At 44.9% G+C, this 23,537-nt stretch overlaps 1 protein-coding gene across 1 annotated transcript; it reads right to left on the bottom strand.

The window, feature by feature from the left end:
- Positions 1-14,521: 14,521 nt before the first annotated feature.
- Positions 14,522-23,272, bottom strand: CHMP1B (charged multivesicular body protein 1B). Its single transcript, XM_048319092.1, has 8 exons — positions 23,164-23,272; positions 20,877-20,974; positions 20,014-20,160; positions 19,154-19,222; positions 18,893-19,000; positions 18,502-18,545; positions 18,122-18,194; positions 14,522-17,530 (listed from the first exon to the last, which is right to left on the bottom strand). Exons 1-8 carry the CDS (start codon positions 23,177-23,179, stop codon positions 17,486-17,488), a joined length of 600 nt encoding a protein of 199 aa, XP_048175049.1. The 5' UTR covers positions 23,180-23,272; the 3' UTR covers positions 14,522-17,485.
- Between the last annotated feature and the right edge of the window lie 265 nt (positions 23,273-23,537).

The raw sequence follows: 23,537 nt of genomic DNA, 5'->3' as shown, positions 1-23,537 counted from the left end.
GCCATGTCAGGAATCATGGCATTGCTTGGAACATGCAGGAACTCCATCCATGCCTGCTCCGTGCTCCGCCAATGCTGCACCCACTGGGAAAAACAGATTTTGAAACATCAAGAATTATTTTTTATCAATTAATTTTCAAAAGGAAAAGGAAAAGCATCTTCCTCATAATGTGAATAAAAGCTTTGACTTGTTAATCACCTTTTCTTTCACTGGTTTATTTGCATTTTGGGATGCAAATTCCAGGCATCCCTTTCCGGGATCCCAGACTGCCGGCCCTGGGGAGTGAATGCCGGTGGATGCAGCAGTCAAGGCTGTTGGGAATGACAGGGGCTGAGAGGATTTTTGCAGATGTTGGGAATTGCCCTGCAAGCTGTTTGTGCTTAATAGAGCTCTGCTCTCCCCAGGCTCGTGGACTTTCTGAATTTTGCAGTTATTTATAAAGCCACTTCTCTGCCATGTCCCTTTGGTGACATTCCCAAGAAGGACCTACTGTCTACTTCCATCCATCAAACAATTTCCTCCCAGATTTTTGCTCCTAAAGCATCAAGTTTTCGGTTTATTGTAGCAATTAAGTACAAGAAGGAGTCCAGGTTTTGAGAAGGATCCCTTGAGCTTATAAATCAAATGACACAAAGCAGCAAGTAAAAGTCAAGACCTTTCTGGAGAGGGAAACACCAATGATAGGGAGAAGCCCTTGGAAAAAATCATATTTGCTGCCTAAGGAGGCAGATCCTGAACAAAACCAGAGATGGGGGCAGGAGCTGAGGATAGCTTCTGGCTCTCTGAAGTCTGAAGATATATTAGATACATTTTTTTTTCAGATATTTTCAGCTATTTTCTCTTATTTCAAAAGCCTCACTTTTTCAGGCTTTCAGAGAATGGTGTTTTGGAGAAAATCACTTTTTCCTTCTTGGCGCTGCCTCCAGATCTCACCTCGGAGCTGGGTTCCAGCTCCAACAATTTCCTCGGGGTCCAGCCCAGCAGCTGGGAGCACTTAGCAGCTCGTCTGCCCCCTCCGCTCACCTGCCTGAGGAGCCCTGACGGGTCCATCTGCTTCCAGTCAGGCTCACATAAAACCTTCGGCTCTGAGGAGAGTAGAGGACTTGTGTGGTGACTTGGAGTTACTCCTGAAATTACTCAGCTGATGCTCCAGGGATGGATTCTGCCCTCAGCTCCTGGTCCATCGGAGAGAGCTGCTGCATCCCTTCCCTCTAGACCTGCTACATGCCTTCCCCCTGGACCTGCAGCCTGAAACCAGCAGAAATAGCCTTTTTTAGTCAGGTTTGGGTGGATGTTAAACACTGAACCATGATCCTGCCCTGGCTGTGCCCACATCATCTCAAGCACTCAGTGGTTTAAACCATTATCTTCCACCATACATTGCTTTAACCACCCTGTGGGTTTAAGGCAGTTTGTTAAATTTTGAGGCTGGGGTTGTGTTTCCTGGGTGTTTTCAATTCCAGGACAAAATGGAGCGATCCAGGAGGCTGGACTGGATCTGGTTTATCCTTAATGACACAACCACACCCTCTGTGCTGAGTGCCTTTTAAATGTAAAAAAGAGCATAAATCCAGATACAAAGCAATGTTTCAAGTGCTAAATGGTTCATATCCATATAATAGTGAATTATTATTATTATTACTATTATTAAATATCAGGCAATGGGATGCAAGGAGCAGAGCCTCCTGTGCCCTCTAAAGCTGTGGGAACAAAGACACCTTCAAGTGAGTCCAGTAAGGTCCCATCCTCTCACAGGACTTGAGATTTGGGGCTGGAATGAGGGATTTTTCTCCCTGCAATGAAAGAATTTCACATGTCTTTCCCTAGAAATATTCACACAGGATTTTAACATCACTGCCTGTGCAAAATAAACAGATTTAAGTTTAGACCAATACCTTCATTTCTGGTAGCAAATCCTTGTCTGAAAGTGTTAACAAAGAGAAGAACTAACGATCTTCAAAAAATTTGATTATGAACAACTTTTCTTCCATGGAAGCAAATCCATGTTTAATATCCAGCTGCCTCACTCAGGACATGCAGGTGCCACATGTCTCCCTTCACCAGCAGTACTTTTAGCTTCAGCCCTTTGCTGAATTCTTCCTTTATGTTCGTTAAAAGTCGTACTGTAAAATTAAGCAAAGTCGATACGCTATTTCCTGTATCGTATTTCTTCTAACATTATCAATATTGCTAATAAAAATAGAGATTGGAACAGTATGTTGTAATGGCCAGGATATGAGCCAGATCCTGCTGCACCTCAAATAAATATGAACTTGGCCTTTGGCTTTCATAAAAGCAGGATAACGTCTCTATCTGGGCTCTTCTAACGGATAACATCAGCCCCCTTTGCTTCGCTTCTCAGAATTCCCAGAATTTGAGAATTTAGGCTGGTAGAAGAAATACAACTCTGTGTCCTGGAGACTTTTGAGATTAAACCAAATCAAAGTAAAGCAAAGCCCCAAACTCCATTCCCAGATGAAACAAAATCTGGCATTTCCAAAGCCGTTGTGATTTGAAAGTGCTGACACTTCCCATGTTGGCCCTCGGAATTGCAAACGAGGAGCTCTTGGGAGACAGGATGGGACAGAGAGAACAGAGAAGAGCTCATATGGAACTGGTCAGGTCCAGGTGCTTCATCCCTGCTGCTGTTCCTCCTTCCCAAGCTGATGTCCCCACTTTCTGAGGTGGTTTTTAGTCCAAGAATTAGGAAGGAATTCTTCCCTGTGAAGGTGGTGAGGCCCTGGCACAGGGTGCCCAGAGAAGCTGTGGCTGTCCCTGGATCCCTGGAAGTGTCCAAAGCCAGGTTGGATGGGGCTTGGAGCAGCCTGGGCTAGTGGGAGGTGTCCCTGCCCATGGCAGGGGTGGGGACTGGATGGGCTTTAAGATCCCTCCAGCTTAAACCATTCCATGATTCCATGAAATGGGTTTGGGTGGTGTTTGAGCCATGTGTGTCCGTGAGGATCTTTCCACTATGTCCAGCTGCTCTCCACACCTTGAGGATCCTATGGAGAGTCGGGATTTCCTCAATCCAACATGTATGAATGATCCCTCTGGGAATGCATGGTCCTAGCTGCTGATCCATGGAGTCTGTCTCCAGGTCCAGCTGGTGAGACAGCCAGAGCACCCCGCTCCAAACTGGAGCCTCCCAAATGACCAAATATCACTTATTTTTTAACTGGTTTTGAGTATCACTCATGCATCTGGAGCCACGAGCCTTAATGAGCCATAAAAAGGAGGAATTTTGCTGGGTAGGTCTCCTGGACACAGAACAGAGCAGAGGATGGAAATGAGATCCAGCTCTGCCCAAGCCAAAACTTTCTGGAGGCGATGGCGAGTGTCTCTGCTGGCCGTCCTGCATCGGGCTCATGGGGCAGGGATCCTCCTGCATCCACTGACTTCTCCCACCACCCTGCATCGAATCCAGACCCTGCTCAGGCTCCTAGGAAAATTCCCTCAAAAATTTGGAAGCTTCTGTGTCTCCTTGGGGTTGCATCCCTCACCAGAGCCACGGCTTGGGGGGTAGCCGGGCTTGGTCCATGTCCCACAGGTCTCCCTGTGGACTTGCTCCTCAGCAGGTGAAAACAGGGATTTGCTCCTCAGCTTAAAAAAAAAAAAAAAAAAAAAAAAAAAATATATATATATATATATATATTAATGTAAACATCTCTGGGGTGGAGGAAAGTGTTTTATTTGCAGAAATTTGGCTTGGCCCATTTGGATCCCGGCATTCCTACCCCGGCAGCCACGTGGCCCCAGAACCAGCCCCCGCACTTTAATTCTTCCCTTTTTTTTTCTTAAAATAGGACACACCTGTAAGGAAGGGGAGTTTCTTCAAGACATTCCTGATCTGGAGCATATTAAACTGATATTTTTGTTTTGTATTTTGGGTGATTTGCTCCAGTGATAACATAATAGCATGATATGTAGCCTGGGACTGATTAAAACATTTCTTTTGATCAGTGCAGCAGATTGCAGCAGTTGTTTATTACTGGACAAAGCTTGGAGAAAAGAAATTAAGAAAAAAGAGCTGAAGAAAGAAATGGCTCTGGGTGGCTGTTGGGTTTGGTTTTCACTGGGATATTTCCTTTGCTTTGGGAAAATTCTCTGCTCCAGCCATGGTTTGGGAAGTGCGAGAAGGGAAGGATGATCCATCACGCTGATGGACAACGGCTGAAAAGCTGGCACTGGCTGTTAAAACCACACGTGTGGGGAATAAAAGTCATTTCTCCCTCCCAGGACACACCGGTGGCCCAGTTCATCACTGATGAATTTGTACATCCAAATTTGGCATTTCCTAGGAGGAAACTTCTCAGCTACATCAATCACTGCACATTTCAACGCTGCCTATGTTTTAAAATATAAGATTTCAGTTAAAAAACCTTTTATTTTGCTTTATCATTTAAAAAAAATGCAGCATTATTTTATTACAAACCTACAACATCTGAATGTAAACATGTTATTCTGGTTTAGCTGCAGTTCCTCTAAAGGCTTTTAAGGCTATAGATTTTAATTACACGAATATTTTTAATAAAATCCCCTTTTTAACTGCTGGCAAGACTGTAAGGGAAAAAACAATAATATCTGGCTCTGTCTCTTTGACAGGATAATTCTTCAAGTTGCATTTGCCACATCCCCGCAGCTGCGACCAATAAGCCTCTGTCTTTATGATTCTCCTCCGATATGAAATTAAAATGAACTGGAAATGTTTATGCTGCAAATGGTGTGCAACACATTAAACAGATAATGCCAGCAAAGGGTTTGCTTCAAACAGGGGTTCTTCCTCCAGCAGAGCCCCCCTGTAACTTAATCCCCCCTTTTCCCAGGCAGCGGGAATTGCTGCTCCGCAGAAAGCCTCGGACACATCATGATATCTTCATTAAAGAGGAATTACTTCCATCTCACCATCCCCAGGTGCCACTGAAAGCAGGGCTTTGTTTCATGTAGCCTGTTGCAATTCCTGTGTTTATAGCAGCGGATTCCTTGGCTTCCCGGGACATTTGGAGATGAATCTGTTTTGGGTCCTCTTTGCTTCCCCCAGCCTTTTCCCCGCAGTGTGTTTATAGCTGCATATTAATTCCTTGGTCATGCCTTTGTAATTTTTCACTGCTGACAATAAAAAAAAAAGAGGCCTCATCCTATTTAATCATCTCAGCCCAATATATTTTTTGCTTGCTTGCACCAATCGATACATTGGGCTAAATCAAATTCTTTCAGGTTGTTAATTCCGAGGGGCTCCATTCCCAATGCCTGCACCTGCCCTGTGTTTTCCTTGCAAGGGGACACCTCTCCCCAGCTCTGGAAGTGACTCCCTGACATGTGTGTGCAAAGGGATCCTGGGGATGCAGAGAGCCGGGGGCTGGGGAGGTGAGAGCTGCGACCTGGTCATTTGTGTCACATGTCCCTCGTGTCCCACAGCCAGACATGGTGCCAGTGACTCAGGAGGGGAAAGAGCTTGTCCCTAACTGGGGTGTTTTTCCAGCACAGCCAGTGGGATTTTTGCCTCCTGCTGCTCCCTGGACACAACCACCACAGGATGGTTTGGGCTGAACCATAAAGTCCATCCAGTCCCCACCCCCTGCCATGGGCAGGGACACCTTCCACTGTCCCAGCTTGCTCCAAGCCCCATCCAACATGGCCTTGGACACTTCCAGGGATGGGGCAGCCACAGCTTCTCTGGGCACCCTGTGCCAGGGCCTCCCCACCCTCACCTCAGCTCAGAAACATGGTTTCTGCTACACGGTGCTGACTTCAGGACTGGAGAGTCCCATCAACTTTGCTTTAATATTTCAAAGCATTGGAAATAATTGCTAATTGTTCCTCCAGAGAAACCCAACCCCTCCAGACAGCACCTGCAGAACAAAAAAATTAGATTTATAGGAGCACATTGTCATTTTGGGGTGGGTTTGGGGTTTTTTTTCCAAGCTGCTTTAAGCAGAACAGAGTTTATCCCACACCCTCTGTATGGCAGCATAAATCTGGCCAGGGAGGGAAGGAAGGGAATGGCAGCACGATCTGTCAGCAGCTCCCTGGGATCTGACAGGGTCCAGCAAACGCTCCCCCCATCCTGACCCTGCCTGTCAATCAGCTTTCGGGGAGAAGCCCCTTCCCACCCTCCCCTCGGCCCTTCAGCGAGGAGCAGCAGCCAGCTCCAATTTGGAGTAGCTGTCATTTATCATTATTTCGGGGAGGAAGGGGCCGGGAAGGTTCTCCTCACCCCGAAGGTGCGGGCAGAGCAGAATTTGAGATGATGGGTGGGGATTTCCACCGGCACAAATGGGAATAAGACTCGGAGCTTTCCAGGCTGCACCAAAAATAGCGGCCCAATTTCAATCTCAATTAGAGCTCGGTAACCCCGGAGTATAATTCAGGAGTCAGCTTCTAATATTTCAATTCAGGATGAAGAATAATATTCTACTTCCCCCTCTGCAGCCGAGCGATTTTCATTTCATAGGGGCTAATCTTGACTCGAACATGTGTTTCAGTGAGATGCTCAAGGATATGAGTGTGCTAAAGAAAATAAGGGGAAAACTTGTATAGAAATGGCTGTGTTAAGGTCTGTGCAGGAGTCAGCTCCTTGGAATTAAAGAATCATGGAATGGTTTGGGTTGGAAGGGATGGTAAAGCCCATCTTGTTCCACTATGCCAGGTTGCTCCAAGCCCCATCCAACCTGGCCTCGGACACTGCCAGGGATGCAGGGGCAGCCACAGCCTCTCTGGGCACCCTGTGCCAGGGCCTCACCACCCTCACAGGGAAGAATTTATTCTCAAAATCTCATTAAAACTCCCCTTTTTCAGTTTAAAGCCTTTCATTTATTTTTTGGATGTCTCTATTACCACAGAGTTCCTACCAACAGGCCTTATGGAGAAGAAAAAAACGCAAAAACCCTCCCAGATTTATTCTTTATTTTGGAAAACACTCCCTTTCCAAGGCTTCCAATCAGTATTATCATTCTAATAATAAATTCCTTTAAGAATTAATATCATAAAATGACTGCCTGAAGAATATTTTGAATTTTAGAAGGCAAGTCTCAATATGATTTCATTCTGATGACAAAAGAAATTAGCTTTAATATTCAAATTAACATTACTATTTAATAAATATCATATTTTTCACTTACATGGTTCACCTGTAAGCACTTTTTTAGCATTTAAAAGTAAAGAGTTGTATGAAGGGATTGATCCCTTGAGTGGGAAGAGGGGGGAAAAACATACATGTTTTTCCAACAGCAAAATACTGATTTTCCAGCCCTTTTTCATTCTGTCACTGGAGACTGCTGGGGTAGAAAAGCTCCTTCCGAGTTTTTGCCCACCCATGGACCTTCCTGCAGCTTTGGCTCATCCCTCCAAACAACAAGGCTGGTGCATTGGGAAGTGCCCCTTCCCTGTGCCGCTGGCGCTCCCCCTTTGCCGTAGGAATTATTTCTTTGTTACTTAATCATCTGTAATTATCTCCTGGAGTAAATTCTGTTGGTGCATCAATTTTCAAACACAACAGTCATTTTTATCAGTCATGTTTATTTAATTTTAGCTGATTAGCACAGAACCTAACAAGTGGCTTAGACTAACAGTGTGTCACTGCCCAAGTATTTTGTAGGTAACAAGAAGACATGGAATAGTGCACATGTTGCTTTGTCTGCATTAATCTATTTACATTGTAATTCTTCAACTGTTTTTAATGGCTGGTTCAGCTGGAAGCAATTAGTTGTCTAAATTAAAGCCACATTTCTCACTTCATGCACTGGGAAGGTTTTTTGCCGTTGTCTTTTCCTTGCTTTTTTGTTTTCCAAATCAAGATGGATACCATTTAAAAATGCATGAAATTTTATTGAGAGGATTGATGCGGGTGTTTGGAGCCGTGTTCCTGTGTGTTTGTCTGGAAGCCAAAGTTTTGGACGGGCCAGGGAATGGTGTGTTTGGAGGTGCACTCTGGAGCAGGGCTGTCAGCACAGCAGCAGCAGCAGCCAGGCCTCGGAGCAAGACCTCGGGGCAGCTCCGAGAGCAGGAGTGGAGCAAAGCCAGGAGAAGAGAAAGCACCGGATCCCCTGGGCTGCTCTGCAGTGGCAGGAGCCCGTTGTTTATATATTAATTAAATTAACAAATAGGTTTGTGTTAAACACAACGTAAGTTATGCAGCACTTCAGAGCAGAGGGTCACTGCGTGTTGGATCCCACCCTCATTTTACTTTACAGGTAAAAATGTCACATTTTTAAAGCACTCGTGGAACACTTGGAGTAAGGCTGGTGCTGCTCCACCCCATCTTTGCTCATCTCATTCTATAACTCTATGATATTACAGTCCAGTGTCTCCCATGAGGTTTGGACTTTCTGTGCAAGATGGGAATTTTTCCTTAAAAAGTACTATTTTATACCATTTGTGAAAAAATAAAATAAAATAAAATAAAACAAAATAAAATACTCTCCAGGCATTGACTCTGAAATCAATGCACAAAGTCAATGACTTATGAAGGCAAGGAAAGAAAAGCCCCACTGTGCCCTCCATGGACTTGGGAAGATCCATGGTGGTACCCAGTGCACCAGACTGGGAAGGAGGATAGAAAACACGGATTTAAGTTGCTGTGTCCCAATGGAGCACCTCCGGGGGCCATTGGACAGGTTTCGGTCTTGACGTCATTGAAATTGACACATTTTCTTTTCATTTTGGTAACAAAATTAATAAAATTCACACGTAGTTTAGTCCAGACTGAGTCTAGGCTTAAGTCGATATTCCAGTAAGTCAGGTTTTGGCTCAGATTTCCTCCTGAGGAAGGTTTAGTTGGTGATCCAGCAAAACAGGGTGAAGGGAAGGAAGGCTATCACCCTGTTTGCTGCTCTTCCTTCTCACCTCCAAACCCAAAAGCTCCAGTGGAGAGTTCTCTGCCTTCTCCAGTTTGTGCCAAGCCAGGAGCCCCTCAGGTGTGTGCATGTGTGTGTGCGTGTTGTCCCTTCTCCCTCAGACATTGTGTGTGTTTTCTCCCTTCTCCCTCAGACATTGTGTGTGCTGTCCCTTCTCCCTCAGACATTGTGTGTGTGCCCCTTTTCCCCTCAGACATTGTGTGTGTTCTCCCTTCTCCTTCACACATTGTGCGCGCTCCTTCTCCCTCAGGCATGGTGTGTGTGTTCTCCCTTCTCCCTCAGACATTGTGTATGCTCCCTTCTCCCTCAGACATTTGTGTGCGCTCCTTTTCCCCTCAGACATTGTGTGTGCTCTCCCTTCTCCCTCAGACATGGTGTGTGTGTTCTCCCTTCTCCCTCGGGCATGGTGTGTGTGTTCTCCCTTCTCCCTCAGGCATGGTGTGTGCTCCCTTCTCCCTCAGACACTGTATGTGTGTGTACTCCTTCTCCCTCAGACACTGAATGTGTGCTCTCCCTTGTCCCTCAGACATTTGTGTGTGCTCCTTCTCCCTCGCACAGTGTGCGTGTGCTCCCTTCTCCCTCACACGTTGTGTGTGTTCTCCCTTCTCCTTCAGAAATTTGTGTGTACTCCTTCTCCCTCAGACATGGTGTGCGTGTTCTCCCTTCTCCATCAGACATGGTGTGTACTCCTTCTCCCTCACATGTTGTGTGCGTTCTCCCTTCTCCCTCACATGTTGTGTGCGCTCCTTTTCCCCTCAGACATTGTGTGTGTGTGTACTCCTTCTCCCTCAGACACTGTGTGTTCTCCCTCATCCCTCAGACATTTGTGTGTGCCCCTTTCTCTCAGACATGGTGTGTGTTCTCCCTCATTCCTCAGACATTTGTGTGTGCCCCTTTCTTTCAGACATGGTGTGTGTGCTCCCTTCTACCTCAGGCATTGTGTGTACTCCCTTCTCCCTCAGACATGTGTGTGCTCCCTTTCCAGTCCATCCCAGCTGTCCCTCATTACATGCTCCGCCTGAGCCCCACGCAGGGTCGGGTTGCGCCGAGGCAAAGGTCAGAGGTACCTCCAGCCTGCATTTTGCCATCGCTTGATTATTCAGATAACAAACAACGTAAAGACTGAGGGGGCTTCTCTGTGCCCACAGACCGGGCCCAATCACTGTAGCAAAAGAAAAAGGCCATTTCTAATTCCTCCTGGCTCCCTGCTATCCTGAATCTCCCAAAAATAATTAAGCGAGCAGATGGTGTTTGTGGAGCTGGTGCTTGGCCACAGACTCCTTGCTCTGCCACGTCCTGCTTTTAATATACTGCCCAGCATTAATCAAGCAGTTTAGAAGCATCCTGTATCAGTTGTGCAAAACAGGGCTTAAATGATTTACTGTCGGATTCTTTCAGCTCCTGTTAGGCTCCTGTTTTTCTTTCATGTGGGGAGCAGGGGTCAGCAGCGGCAGGAGATCCGTGCTTTCACTTGGCCAACATTTGCTGCTGTCATTCCGAGCCCGCTCCAGTCCCTGCCGAGCGACGGATGTGTTCATGCTCCCAGCCCTGGATGTTAATTGATTTTAGGGAGCCCATTTATCAGTTAAATTTAGTAGATCACCCACCAGGTTTGCTGTTCACTGTCAAAGGTAATTCAGTTAAAACTCCACAAGTGTGACTAACCAGTGGATGGTAAATATGTTCACCAGCTGTGTTTGCTGGACCTTCTCCATCCTATTGTGTCTGTGCCTGGTGGAGGATGTGCCCGAGCCCTATACCTTGGCTGATTAATGTATACAACAATTCTGCAGCACTGCCAAAAAAATTAAGCCCAAATGCCACCTTTGGGATTTGAATGCCTGAACATAAGAGCTTCAGAGAAGAGAAATCCTCAGGTGTGTTAAAGGCAGCAGTGCTACCATGATTGAATTAACTCAGGTCTTGGGGTTTTTAAAAGAACCTCTCAAAGAATCTGATTTGGATTTTTGGTTTTGAAAATGACTTCCAAAAAATCGAATTTGGATTTTAAAATCCATTGACAGTTTGGTTTCTCCTCATTCACTCCCAGTTTGCCCTCAGCCATCAGTCAGAGTTGATGTGAAACCATCCAATGTGGTTTTATCCATCATCAAAGCTGTGTATAAATCAGGGAGATGTTCAGGAGCTCCTGGAAAGATGTTTCTATTAAACCCTGAGGTGGGGGAGCCTTGCTGGACCCTCCTGCCCGATCAGCTGGGCTTTGAGTCTCCTGCCTGCTGCCATCGGGCACTCAGATGCGGTTTGGTAGTAATTAAGCACATCATTAACAATCCCATTGCACACCACAGGACAAAATGGTGCGTCTGCTCAATAGATTAAAGGAAAACACTCTCTGAAAAGCACAGGTAAACAAGACACTCATCCCTCAACCTTTCACCCTGGAAGACCAAGGTTCACATCCCACTGGAGCACAAATAAATAGGGACTGGACTCCCCTGGGTCACTGCTGGGGGGTTTATAGTCACGATGAGACTATTTTGGAGCACGACAGAGTTGGTGGGGATGGGAGAGGATGGGTGGGATGCAGGCTTGGAAGGGGCTGGGAGCAAGCAATTCCTTAAATCCCTGCCTATCTAGAAAGCAGTCAATACAGTACTTACAGTGGCTGCCTAAAATTCTTCTTAAAAAATTAATTAGGCAGCAACATGGAGTTTCCAGGAGCTTCCATTACACAGATCCCATTCCAGCAGCCCCTTCTGCAAGAGTGAAAGCCCACACAACACTGAGATTTCCTGATTTCTCTGTGGTTGTAGGAAATAAATGAGCTGGAGCGACTCTGCAAACCACCGGCTTTCCTGCACATCTCTGTAGTGCAGGAGGAGGAAAACCTGTGTGGTAAAGAGTATCCTGAGAAAACAGCCAGATTTCCCAAATATCCCCATAAACCTTAATAAAGAGCTTGGGAATAGCTGGTTTATTACTCCAACCACAGGCTAAGAAAATTGTAAAACTTCAGCAAAAGCATTAAGTTTAGAAGAGAACCTGGGATATTCCATATTTGCCGCTTTACACTCACCACACAGCTCAGGGTTTGGTGAGTATTACCTTTGTATTTCTAAACTATTTGGATGAAAAAACAGTGCTATTGTTAAATGTAATAATCACCACGAATAAATTATTACTTCTACTCTCTTTGCACATAAAACTACTCTGCAAAATATGTTATAATTACACATTTTACATGGAAATAGGAAGATTTTAAGCAGTGGTCAAATACTTACAGTGAGGTAACTGGATGAGGAATGGCTTCGATATACAGCTGCTGCCAGGAATTCTCCTTTTGTTGGTCCTGTTGAATCTCTCCCTTCTTCTAGCGTTAATAAATAAAGGCACCTGCTCTACAAATCAGCAGAAATCTGGAAAATCATTATCACTCCAACCTGGAAACAATGTCCATCATGACAGAACAAATGGGGAATGAGCCTACATGGGACTTTAAAAAAGGGCTCTATTTGTCAAATTACCAGAGGAAAAGTTGATCTTACTGTTATGGACTTTATCCACTTCCAGGTCACATCAATTAGTCACAGCAGGCTCGTGGAGACTGGAACTAATTTACAACACTCTGAACAGGCCTGCCTGCTTCTCCTATGGATTTCCAGGCAAATATTGGGACTTCAGATGGAACCTGGAACTGGAAAACCACCAGCAGCAGAAATTGAGCTTAATGGTTCTAGTATTGACCCATCTTGCAGCAAGAGAAACAAAGCCCTCATTGTGATAAGAATAAAGGGAAATATCTCCTGTAGAGACTCCAGGGTTATGTTTATCTAATCTTTGAAAAAAGAAAGGAGTCATAAAAGATTTAATAAAAAATGCTGAGCGCCTTTAAAGGAAGTTTTAAAATGTTTTCCTATCCCTGACAGCTCATTTTGACAGAAATTGATTGTGATAAAGAATTATGAATCAGATAGCAGGGAAATTAAATTAAGCTGATTATTATCTTGTCAGATACACACATTATGTCATGTTCGTTGCTTTAAACTTTTTGCAAAAAGATTGTTTCACTCAGGCTTAATAAATTTAGACTATCCTAAGCAATACACACAGGCGTGACTGTAAAACATCTTTTTTTTAAGACATTTAGATTTTATTTAGATTATTTCGATATTTTTATTTATATTATTTTCATTTTATTATTTTATATATAATCAAAATATTTATATCACTCTCTAGATTATTTGGATTATTAAATATGCATATTTAGATTAGAAATATGCAATATGAAATACTTTATTCTCTGAAATCTCCCTTGTTTAGGTAAGGGCTGAGAGCAGCTTCTGTGCTGTCTGGATCTGGAAGCTCCTCATGGCGACCAGCACCACTGGAAGACCCTGGAAAGCGTTCCCAAAACCTGGATCCTGCAGCCCTTTGATTTTCTCTTTTGAACCACGTCATGCCGCTGATCCAGGCTGAGTTCCTTAATAAAGAGCAGTAAAGGGAAGCAGGAGCCTGGAAGACTCTCTGAGTGCATCTTCTTCCCAGTGAAGGCGGCTCCACTGGCACGTGAAATTAGTTACAGATTGTTCACGTCGGGCCTTTCCCTCATGGAATGGTAATGAAGGGAGCTGCTTCCGAAACAAGCAAGGCCACTGACCCTTCTCGGGGTTCCACTGGAAAAATGTTGTTTGAAAAAAGAAAGTTGGGAGCCAAGTGCTGCCGTGAGCTCAAAGCAGCCCAAGCAAGAGGTGAAGCCAGAACTGCAGTGAACTGCAGAGAGAATCCTGAAATTAAAGTCAATCCTTCATCAAACCAAAGCTCATCAAACCCCTGATAAAAAATAAAACTACCACTAAAATCCATTTCCATCAGTACACACTCATTCCTTAAGTATAAAACAGAAGAACTACCACAGGACAGAAGCAGAACGCCAACGGCTAAAAACCCCCAAGATTTAACTAAAAACGAAATTTAAACCCAAGTTTTAAGCACAAGGTTACTCACTATCACACTCCTAACAGATCTCAGAGACCTGAATTACCCCCAAAGGCAGCAAAGGACCGTTTTGAAGAGTATTTAGTGCAAACTGACCCCATTCAGCTGATGGCCCTGTGGACGTGCCGGATTTCGGGATCACAGCCCCGGCACAGACACGTCCTACGGCGAGTGGATACTGCCCGAAGAGAGGTTCCACGGGAGAGGCTGTTCCCTAAATCAGCCGGCTCTCCTTAAACTATTCCAACCAGTCATTTCTGTAGGATCCACAAAAGCAAAGCCGGAGGTGCCCTCTGCTGGTTCCCAAACGACTGAAGAGAAATGTTAAAATGCACGGGTTTTAGGTCTGGGAAAGCCAAACCCAATCCCAGACTCAAACCCACACCACCTCCTGCCAGTTTTCCAGTGGTCCCTTGTTCTGTGTGTAAGGACAGAAAACCCTCCGAGATGTTTAAGCACAGGGCTCTCTCCATACCAGACTAAACATTTTTAAACACACCATAAAATTAGAGTTTATGTTGCTATAATTAATATTAATTACTTCCCAATTGTCCCAAATCTCTCTCAGTAGTACCCACTTCATTTTCTTCTTGTTTTCTCGCCATAAAGATTTAATTTTCTGAATTTCTTCCCACAGGAAGGACATCTCATCTGCTTGTCCATCCATGTACTGAGACCTGTAGCAGCCACACAACCTGGACACGCATCCAGAGTAAGTTGTCTGTACAATTTTATTTACCATCTGCAGTTACATTTACAAATTGTCCCATACAAGTAAAGCAGTTTTCAAAGTGAACTCAACCAGAGCTACAAAAATTATTCTCTTCTCTATACACGGTACCAGCTTCAGAATTTGTCTATACACAACTGCTGATTATGTTTAACAAAAATTCACTATTTTTTGGCTCCAAGGATCTCCACAAAGGCAACTTGACAATTTTATCCCATTGCAATCATGACATTAAAGTTCTTGTTCTTGTTTTGCTTCCCTCTTCTTCCACCTGAAGCTTTGCATGGCTTTGTTTTGGAATTCTAACGAAGACAAAGCTACCACAGACCAGCAGTTTTAGTAACAGAGGACAAAAATGCTGAGCAAAACCATCCAGCAACATTTCAAGCAATGTTTCACTTTACATGTGCCTGCTCATCAGCAGAAATATTGAAATTTTAGCTGGCAATAAGGTTCCAGAAAAGCACAAACAAGTGATTTACCATGAAATGAACTTTACAAACAGTCAACTTACAGAGACAAAACAAGGTTGGAGTGAGGAGCCAGAGCTGCTAAGGGAAGAGAAATGTTTTGAGGAGCCTGAAGGGAGGAAGGATGAAACTCAAATATTGCTTTAAGAGTAACTTTCAGCTTTAAGCATTTCCAAATGACATGAGAAGAATGTATATATTTAAAATATAACTTAAACCTTTCTGGATGCAGCTCTCAGCCAGAGTGAAAGCATTTCCCCAGGAGAGGGCAGGAGTTCTGTATGCAGGAGCTGCCAGCCCCAAACCCTGGCACGGCTGGAATACACAGCAACTCCTGGAGTGAAGTCAACAGGGCAAAAATTCCCGGTCTCAACCACTTATTTCTTTCTAAGCCTCTTTGCATCACAGTCCCCCAGACATAACCTTAATTATGTCAGTCAAACTTTTTTATTTCTTAATTCCTTTCAAGAGACACCACTGGAAATCTATGCTGGTCCTGGAGATCATCAGCCTGGGATAAGATCAAAACTCCACAACAATCAATAAAATAATGAAGCTTATTTAACCTTTCTGTTGCAGCAATCTCAGTCCCACTCTATTTTTAAATCCCTCCAAGGCTCACAGCAAGGCAACAGACTGGGAAAACCAACCATGTGGGAGCTCAGAATTGCTGTATGACCCTCAACTAATTCCAGAATAGCCCAAAACAGTCTAACAGCAGCATAATCTTTAACATTAAAAGAAGCCAGACACAGCAGCCGGAGCTATCTGCTATCAAACACTGAATCCTCAGTATTTCATGGACAGCTCCAAGTAAACTCCAGTGTGGAGCGACTCCACAGCAGGAAGCTTCCAGCACTCTCATGATATGAAGTAACTGAACATTAAAAAGCTGAAGAAGTCCAGCAAGGCAAAGGCACACACACAGCCACCCCAGCTGGGTAACTGGGTTGCATAGATACACCATGACCGTGGTTACACTGTTCAGAAGCAGCCAGGGAAGAAAATGCAGGAAGTAGTCCCTTTCCTAGGATGTTTTTTAATAGTTGGAAGGGATTGTAGCCAGACTACAGCTGTCAGGATGTGGTTTTCAAACACCTTCCAACTTCTCCTGTTTACAGAAGAAACACTCTAGGTGTTTACATTTATTTTTAACCCCACTTTCTTTCTAACAAGTGAAAAGATCCCATTTTAAACTCACGGTTTGAGTTCAGCCACCAGTGTGAGAGAAAATCTCACAACAGTTCACATTGTTTTGTCTATCTTATTTTCCTTATTTTATTTTTACAGTAACCTTGATTACTCCAGTCCATAACATCCTGCTCAATCCTTGGAGTGAGTTGGGTAACACATTCAAAATAACGTCTGAAACTGCTCTGAAATGTTTCGTCATTTTTGTACATTTTCACTGAAAAAATCCTGCTTGAATAAAAAAGTGAGGTTTTTTTTTTTTTTCCCTTAAACAATTCCCTAACTCTGGAAAAGCCACATGGCCCTGAGCACCAGGCAATTAAGAATCAATTGCAAGCCTGGTGCTCCACATCCTCCCTCACCCCTACAAAGACAAAACACAAAAATGAGCCCAAAAAAGTCAGGAAGAGAATATGAACGTCACTGTTTATCACAACACATCACAAGTGGTCTCAGCTACAAATTTCTACAACCATTTTTTACTTTACAACTGCAACAAGAGTTTGAAGCTACTGAGAGCAGCCAGACTCTCTTACTATGCAGAAATACAAGGGGATTGCTAAAATTAGCTCCTCCATACAACCAGAATATTACAAATCATGGGGTTTTATCTGCAGACAGCAACAGACCTGGCAGAGTCCAAAAATGTATTTTATTCCTCCTGTGCTAAAAGTGATGCCACCACACAAGTCCTCAGTTATATGAAATCAGCTTTTGGTAACTCATTTTTGAACTAAACTGTTAATTTCAGCACATATATCCTAACTTTTAAAGACTAAAAAACTCAAAGTCCACTTATTTGTTTCAACACGTGCATTTTCCAGGAGGTCCACGCTGTCCATCCCTGCGTGTTCCAGGAGATTGGCTCTGTAGGGAAATCATCTACAACAATCATCTGAACTGATACATCAGTTCTCCAACCATAAACAGTTCTCATAATTTAAAAAAAATCACTTACTAATTTAAAATATATCTCACTGACACTCTGCTTTGCTTGGAACTAGAATGTACCACCATTAGTAGCTGACTTAGAACATCAACTTGAATTTGTGAAAAAAGCTTGCAAAAAATAGATCAACTTCCAAATGTACAGAAAAGGACATCAGAGCTGGTATTTTTGGGTCACTTAATGTATTTCAGAAAGAGTAGCAAGCTGGGAGTGAAGTCCCCTATATTACAAATATTCAAACACCTAAGCTGGACTGTTTTACACCTCGAGTGGAGTGCAGGGTTAGTTCCAGACAGGGAATTTGGAAGCAGGTCCAAAGAACTGCAGCTCTGTTCAGTTAGACTTGATCACGTAGGCGGGCCAGTCTCTGTGACAGCTCATCCTGCACAGTTGGAAAACACAAAGGGAAAACCATCCATCAGGAACAGGAAAAGCAACTTTTGCCACCTCATGTCCAGCTGATGAGAAATTCTCTCATGGCTTAACAAGATTTGCTTAAAATCTCAAGCATGGCTGTGAGGGAGGAGTTTCAGAACACAAAATTAGGTAGAGAAAGGGTTGTTGGGGTTTTGCGGTTTTTTTCAAAGAACGTGGAATATTTGATAGGACAAGGAGGCTGAAACCCTCCCCTGTGAGGGTGGGGAGGCCCTGGCACAGGGTGCCCAGAGAAGCTGTGGCTGCCCCATCCCTGGAAGTGTCCAAGGCCAGACTGGACAGGGCTTGGAGCAACCTGGGCTAGTGGAAGGTGTCCCTGCCCATGGCAGGGGTGGCACTGGACGGGCTTTTAAAGTCCTTTCCCTTTAACAACTGTATTGCTAAAATCAGTGAGACTTTTAACCACATAGTTTCCTTGGGACAGCTGGAAAAGAATTCTAATTTAGCAATTTAGCATTTTGTTTTGACAGAGTGAAGCAATAATTCTCACATCCCATTTCTCCAGAACACAATGACTTCACTGAAATCCAACGTTTACCTGCTCTGCTGAGGCAACGCTTGTACCAACAGAACCTGTCTGTCCTTGAGGTAGTTCCATGTTCAGATCAAGGCTAACAGGAGAAAACAGAGCAAACACCAAGTCAGGCACAGGTGGATAAAGGGGGAAGCACAATAATTGACAGCAGAGGAATAATGAGACAGCATCCCATGAACGCTGTACTCCAGAGCTACACAAGCTGGTGAGTAATTTTGACTCACTACTAAGACAAGTCATGTATGTCCAGAGGTAAAAGGAAAATTGTGGTTTTTCTCTGCTTCCAAGAGACAGAGTTATAAAACAAGGGTGTTTGACCTAAGTTACAACCAGGAAGGGTTGTGGGAACCAAGATTTATTCGAGAAATAGAAATTTCACCTACCCTGCTTCATCTGCCATTTCCTGCAGGAGCATGTCCACCTGGTTCTAAAGGAAAACAAAAATGGATTTTTGTGGTTGGACTTTCCAACAACCTCTCCTGTTAGGTTTTTAGAGAACAGGAATTATTTTAACAAAACTGATTTAAAGGTAAACGTCTTCGGCAGAACAGTTTTGTGCTTAACCACTAGAAGGTATGAACTCAAAGGAGCAGAGGTGCTCAGCAGTCAAAATGACATTAATTGAACTCTGGCTTGTAAATAATGCTTCTAAGGAATTCAACTTATCTGCAAAGAACTGCAAACATACACCTGGAGTGTTTCAAATGCTGATAATGAACAGCTAAGACACATAATTTAAGATCACCTTGTTAAAATATATTTTATTATTCTTACTTGTGGCGTTGTTAACGTTGTAGTGTTGCTCATTGTGTCTTCCATCTGCTGTGTCTGAACATCCAGTGTCTCAAACTGATGTTCAAATTTGTCCATTAGTGCAGAGATCTATGAAAAATATGAACCAAATCACTTATCTTAAGATAACAGAAAAAATACATCTCAACTGGAAAACTCTTGATTGAATGTCCCTTTTTAAAACTTGTGTCTGTTGTCCCTTCTGCCTTTGGTGTCAGCTCCAAGAAAATTAAGTCTATTTACCTTTTCCAAGTTCATGCTCTTCAATGTGGCATCCATAGACTTCACCACCCCTGCCATCGACTTTGTTACCTGAAACGAGGGGAAGGGAATTATTACAGGGAAAAATGAGCAGTTTAGGAACAAATCCTCCCCTGTGAGGGTGGTGAGGCGCTGGCATAGGGTGCCCAGAGCACGGCTGCCCCATCCCTGGAAGTGTCCAAGGCCAGGTTGAACGGGGCTTGGAGCAACCTGGGATAGTGGAAGATGTCCCTGTCCATGGCAGGGGGTGGAACAGGATGGGTTTTTGGTCCCTTCCAACCCAAATTATTCTACGATTCTGTGATTTCTTACCCAGCTTTCTTATCTCTGTCCACAGAGCTTTGACAGCATCAAATAAGAAGGAACATACTATTGCCATCTGGAACGTCATATTTTAAATAGCTCCTACCATTCCAAGCTCTAGAAATTAACTCAGCCACTTGAAGTACACGTTGTGAGGCAAAATTCACTAAAAATGAGCTTTATATGGCATTCATTTCTGTAGACTTGAGACTTGTCGCTGTTAAGGGATACATTTGGTCCACAGGTCACAATAAACTTTCAAGATGAAGAGCAGTAAATTAGTTTACCTTAAACAACTACCTGAGCTAAAAAAGATCTCTGGAATCACAACTCCCACCTCATGACTTTATGTATTTTGAAGGGGAGAACTATCTTTGTAAAACAATCCAAAGAGCAGCTACCAGAGGATTTCCAGCACCCAACTGACTCTTGGCTACATCTCAAACTGAAAGTTCCCAGCTCATTCCAGCTGGGATGAAGTCACTCCACAGAAGGTGAGAGGTGTCCTCCTTGCCCCTGCAGGATGGGGAGGGCCTCACCTTGCCCATGGTGACGGCAGTCTGGACCCTGGCTGCCACGGCGTCCACGCGGGCGCTCATGCGCAGGAAGTTGATGGCCTGGTTCTTCTGGCGGATAGCGTTCTCCGCGTGGATCCGGGCCACTTCCATGTTCCCCTTCTGAATGGCCTTGGGAAAGGGGGAAAGACAAAAGGAAAAGCCTTTTACCCTTCCCCGCTCTTGTAAACAGGATTTCTGTGTAGTCTCTTTTGATTTTGAAAGAAGCATTAATTAGTCACTATATTTTTTTCTACTAAAGAAAACAAACCCCTCCCTCCTCCCACAATAGATCCCAAACATTTCCAAGATGTGAACTCCGAACTTCTTTCCAAGGAAGGCATTGGAAAGAATGCACCTCAAATAGGAAGTTTTGCAGAGCTACAGAAATATAATTTTCTGTTCCTGAAAACATCTTCAGTCTCAAGACACAAACACGGGCACAGGTGGTACAGCTGTATCTCATGGGCAAAAATACAGGCAAATCAACTCAGTCTCTCTTCACTACTTCAAGGACTCAAAAGCTGTTTTGAAGTTCCTCTCCACAAGTCCTTTTAATACAAGCTGATAAACATGAAGTGGTTTTAACTCTGAGAACAACAGTCTCTACAAAGCACATACAAGACAATCCTCTCGGGAAGCAAACGCCACCAGCGGGCCATGAGGATACACAAGGATTTATCCTCATGTTTATTAATAAGCAAAGGAAGATTTATAGTCACATATTTTAAATCACAAACGTTGACCACATGATTATTAGCATGCACACCAGGGAAATGACAAAACACCAGATGTCTTCCTGCTGTAACATGCAAGCAACAGGCCTAGAAAGCTTGGTTCAGACTTACCTTCTTAATTTTAGCTTTCTCAGCCTTTTCTTCTTTGTCGCATTTTTTGGAGTTTCTGTTGAGCTCCTTTGCAGCAAACTTCAAATTAAACAGGTGTTCTGCAGTGCAAGTTAAGGGACCAAACCTACTTCAGACTGATAAATCCAACCACCAAACACCCCCCAAGAGCAACTGAAAGTGGTTCTCTGCCAGTTACTTTCACTCCCACACCTGGGAGCTGCGACTCTCAGTGAAATGATGTGGTTCCCTGACCTGCCTGGAACCTCGCCATCCAAAAAAAGCCCAAAGCCACTGTTGAACACAACAAACGACCAGTGTAACAGCAAACTGGTTCAGCTGGCCATGGCCAGCTACAACCCAGCAGGATCTTGCATTTAAATTGCTCATCCAGCTCCTTCCCAGCCCTGGGTCATGTGAGTGATCCTGGGCTCTCCGACAGCTCCATCATCTGACTTCTGGGCAGAGAGTACTTCAGTCAGGAAAAGAAACTTTTTAAAAACAAAAGTTCAAGTCCTGCTTAAACTGACAGCTCCAAGAAAACAAGACAAGCCTTAAGAGTGACTTGGAATGACTGCACTAGACTACTACTAACAGAGAATGAAGTGTGTGCTGTAAAAATAACAATCAAAAAACATTCTCTTAAAATACTGTTGATGAAAGCTTCCAAGTAATATCAGTCATTCTCAAACAATATGGAAGACTTTGAAAGAAGCTTGTAGGCTTCTTTCCTGCCACCTGTGCTATCTCAAGAGGAAGATGCACCAGGTACTAAGATAATTAACAATTAAGTGGAAGCACAAAGCTAAACATTATGAGTACTTGAGGTTTCTTCAATATTTCAAGCACATAAATTATTCCAGAGCTGTTTTCTGCTTTGAAGTCCAGCCACGCCTCTTACTCTGACAGCAACCTGGAGACATTAGGAATGTCTTTGTTATCCTATAAACATCACCAGCAGGCTACAAACAGGTAACAGGTGTGACTTTGCATTTAGGAGATCTATTAATGTAGGTACCAGTAGCAGAGCAGTTTATTTTGAAGTAACTTCCTCAGTTACCCAGCTGGGGAATTTACCTGACATTAAACCAGCTCACCTGCCACCTCCTCAGCTCAGCCATCCCTGAGAAGCACATTCCTGCTCCTCCCTTCAAGGAGTTGTCTTTCTCAACGTGCGACAACCCAAGTGGAACCCAGCTTCCACTTCAGTTTGTGACTCACAGTCAGCTGCTCCAGCAATCCCGTCAGTCCATACCAGGACAACTGGCAAAGCCAGCACTGCCTGCACATTCCAATCACGCTGAGACCACTGGAATCCACACTGAGACCTCTGGAATCTGTAAGAGTTTTCTGCCCCTGTGCATTAAGATGGTTTTATACAGCAAGAAAGTTTCAGTCAGCCCACACAGGGCTCTGTGTGTAAATTCTTTGCAAGAGCAGGAAGCACAGCTGATGTGGTGGCTGTCTGGCGGACAGCCCGGCTGACATCACTCCAGTCTATACACACGTATGTCGTCCCTGCCGCACAATTTGCACTATTTTTAGTATAAATTGTGTTTTCTGCCTCAGGAACTGGGCTGTCCCTCCATCCACCACAGTCCTGCCTCCTCCCCCTCACTCCCAGCCAAGGCTGCCTGATCACACCTTGGGAAGAGACATCGAACTTCCCACTCACTTCCTTTTCCCTTCAGGGCGGTGAAACCACAGAATCACGGAATAACTGAGGTTGGAAGGGACGTCCAGAGATCACCCAGTCCAACCCCCTTGCCCTGGCAGGTCACCTGGAGCAGGAACGCGTCCAGGTGGGCTTGGGATGTCTCCAGACACGGAGACTCCACACTCCCCCGGGCAGCTGTTCCAGTGCTCTGCCCCCTCCACGGAAAGAAGTTCTTCCTCGTGCTGAGGTGGAACTTCTTGGTTTTTAGTTTATGGCCATTGCTCCTCATCCTGGTGCTAGGCACCACTGAACAAAGCCTGGCACCATCCTCTGACACCCCTTGGAGATACTGGTATAGAACATGAAATCCCTTATCGGTTTTCTCGTCTTTAGAAGAGAATTCCGAGGTTCAGAGAGCTCAGCTCCTGCCAGTGTCACACCCAGCCCTCGCTCTGCTGCTGCTGCAGCCCCTCGGGCCCCGCGACCACCGCCATGAGGGAGGATCGCCTCCTCCTTTCCCCGCGCCCCGGGGGCTCCTCCCGGCGGGGAGGCCTCGTTTGCCACCGCCACCTCCTCCCGGCCCGGCCCGGCCCCGGCGGTTCCCGGCCCGCCCGCGGTCCCGCCCGAGGATACTCTCCATGTTGGACATGCCGGCGGCCCCGGGGGGAGCGGCGCGGCTCCGGACCGGGCTGGGGCAGCGCTGGGCCCGGGGCGGCGGCGGCGGCGGCGGCTCCGGCGGCTCCTGGTTCCGGCCCCGTGACGAGCCGGGGCGGAGCCGCGCCTGCGGCTTTGGGAAGGGAGGGACGGGGAGACTCATTCCGGCCCTCCCCTGCTGTGGGCAGGGACGCGTCCATACAGCGGGGTGCTCCGAATCCCGGCCGGCGTGGCCTTGGACACGTCCAGGGATGGAGGAGCTACAGCTTCTCTGCGAAATCTATTTCAGGGCCTCACCACCCTCACAGGGAAGAATTTCTTCCTAATATCCAGTGTCACTTTCCTAATATCCA

Source organism: Corvus hawaiiensis, chromosome 14 (genome assembly GCF_020740725.1).
Source record: "Corvus hawaiiensis isolate bCorHaw1 chromosome 14, bCorHaw1.pri.cur, whole genome shotgun sequence".
Classification (NCBI taxonomy): Eukaryota; Metazoa; Chordata; class Aves; order Passeriformes; family Corvidae; genus Corvus; species Corvus hawaiiensis.
The sequence above is the reverse complement of the archived record's forward strand: the minus strand, read 5'-3'. Positions and strand labels throughout refer to the sequence as shown.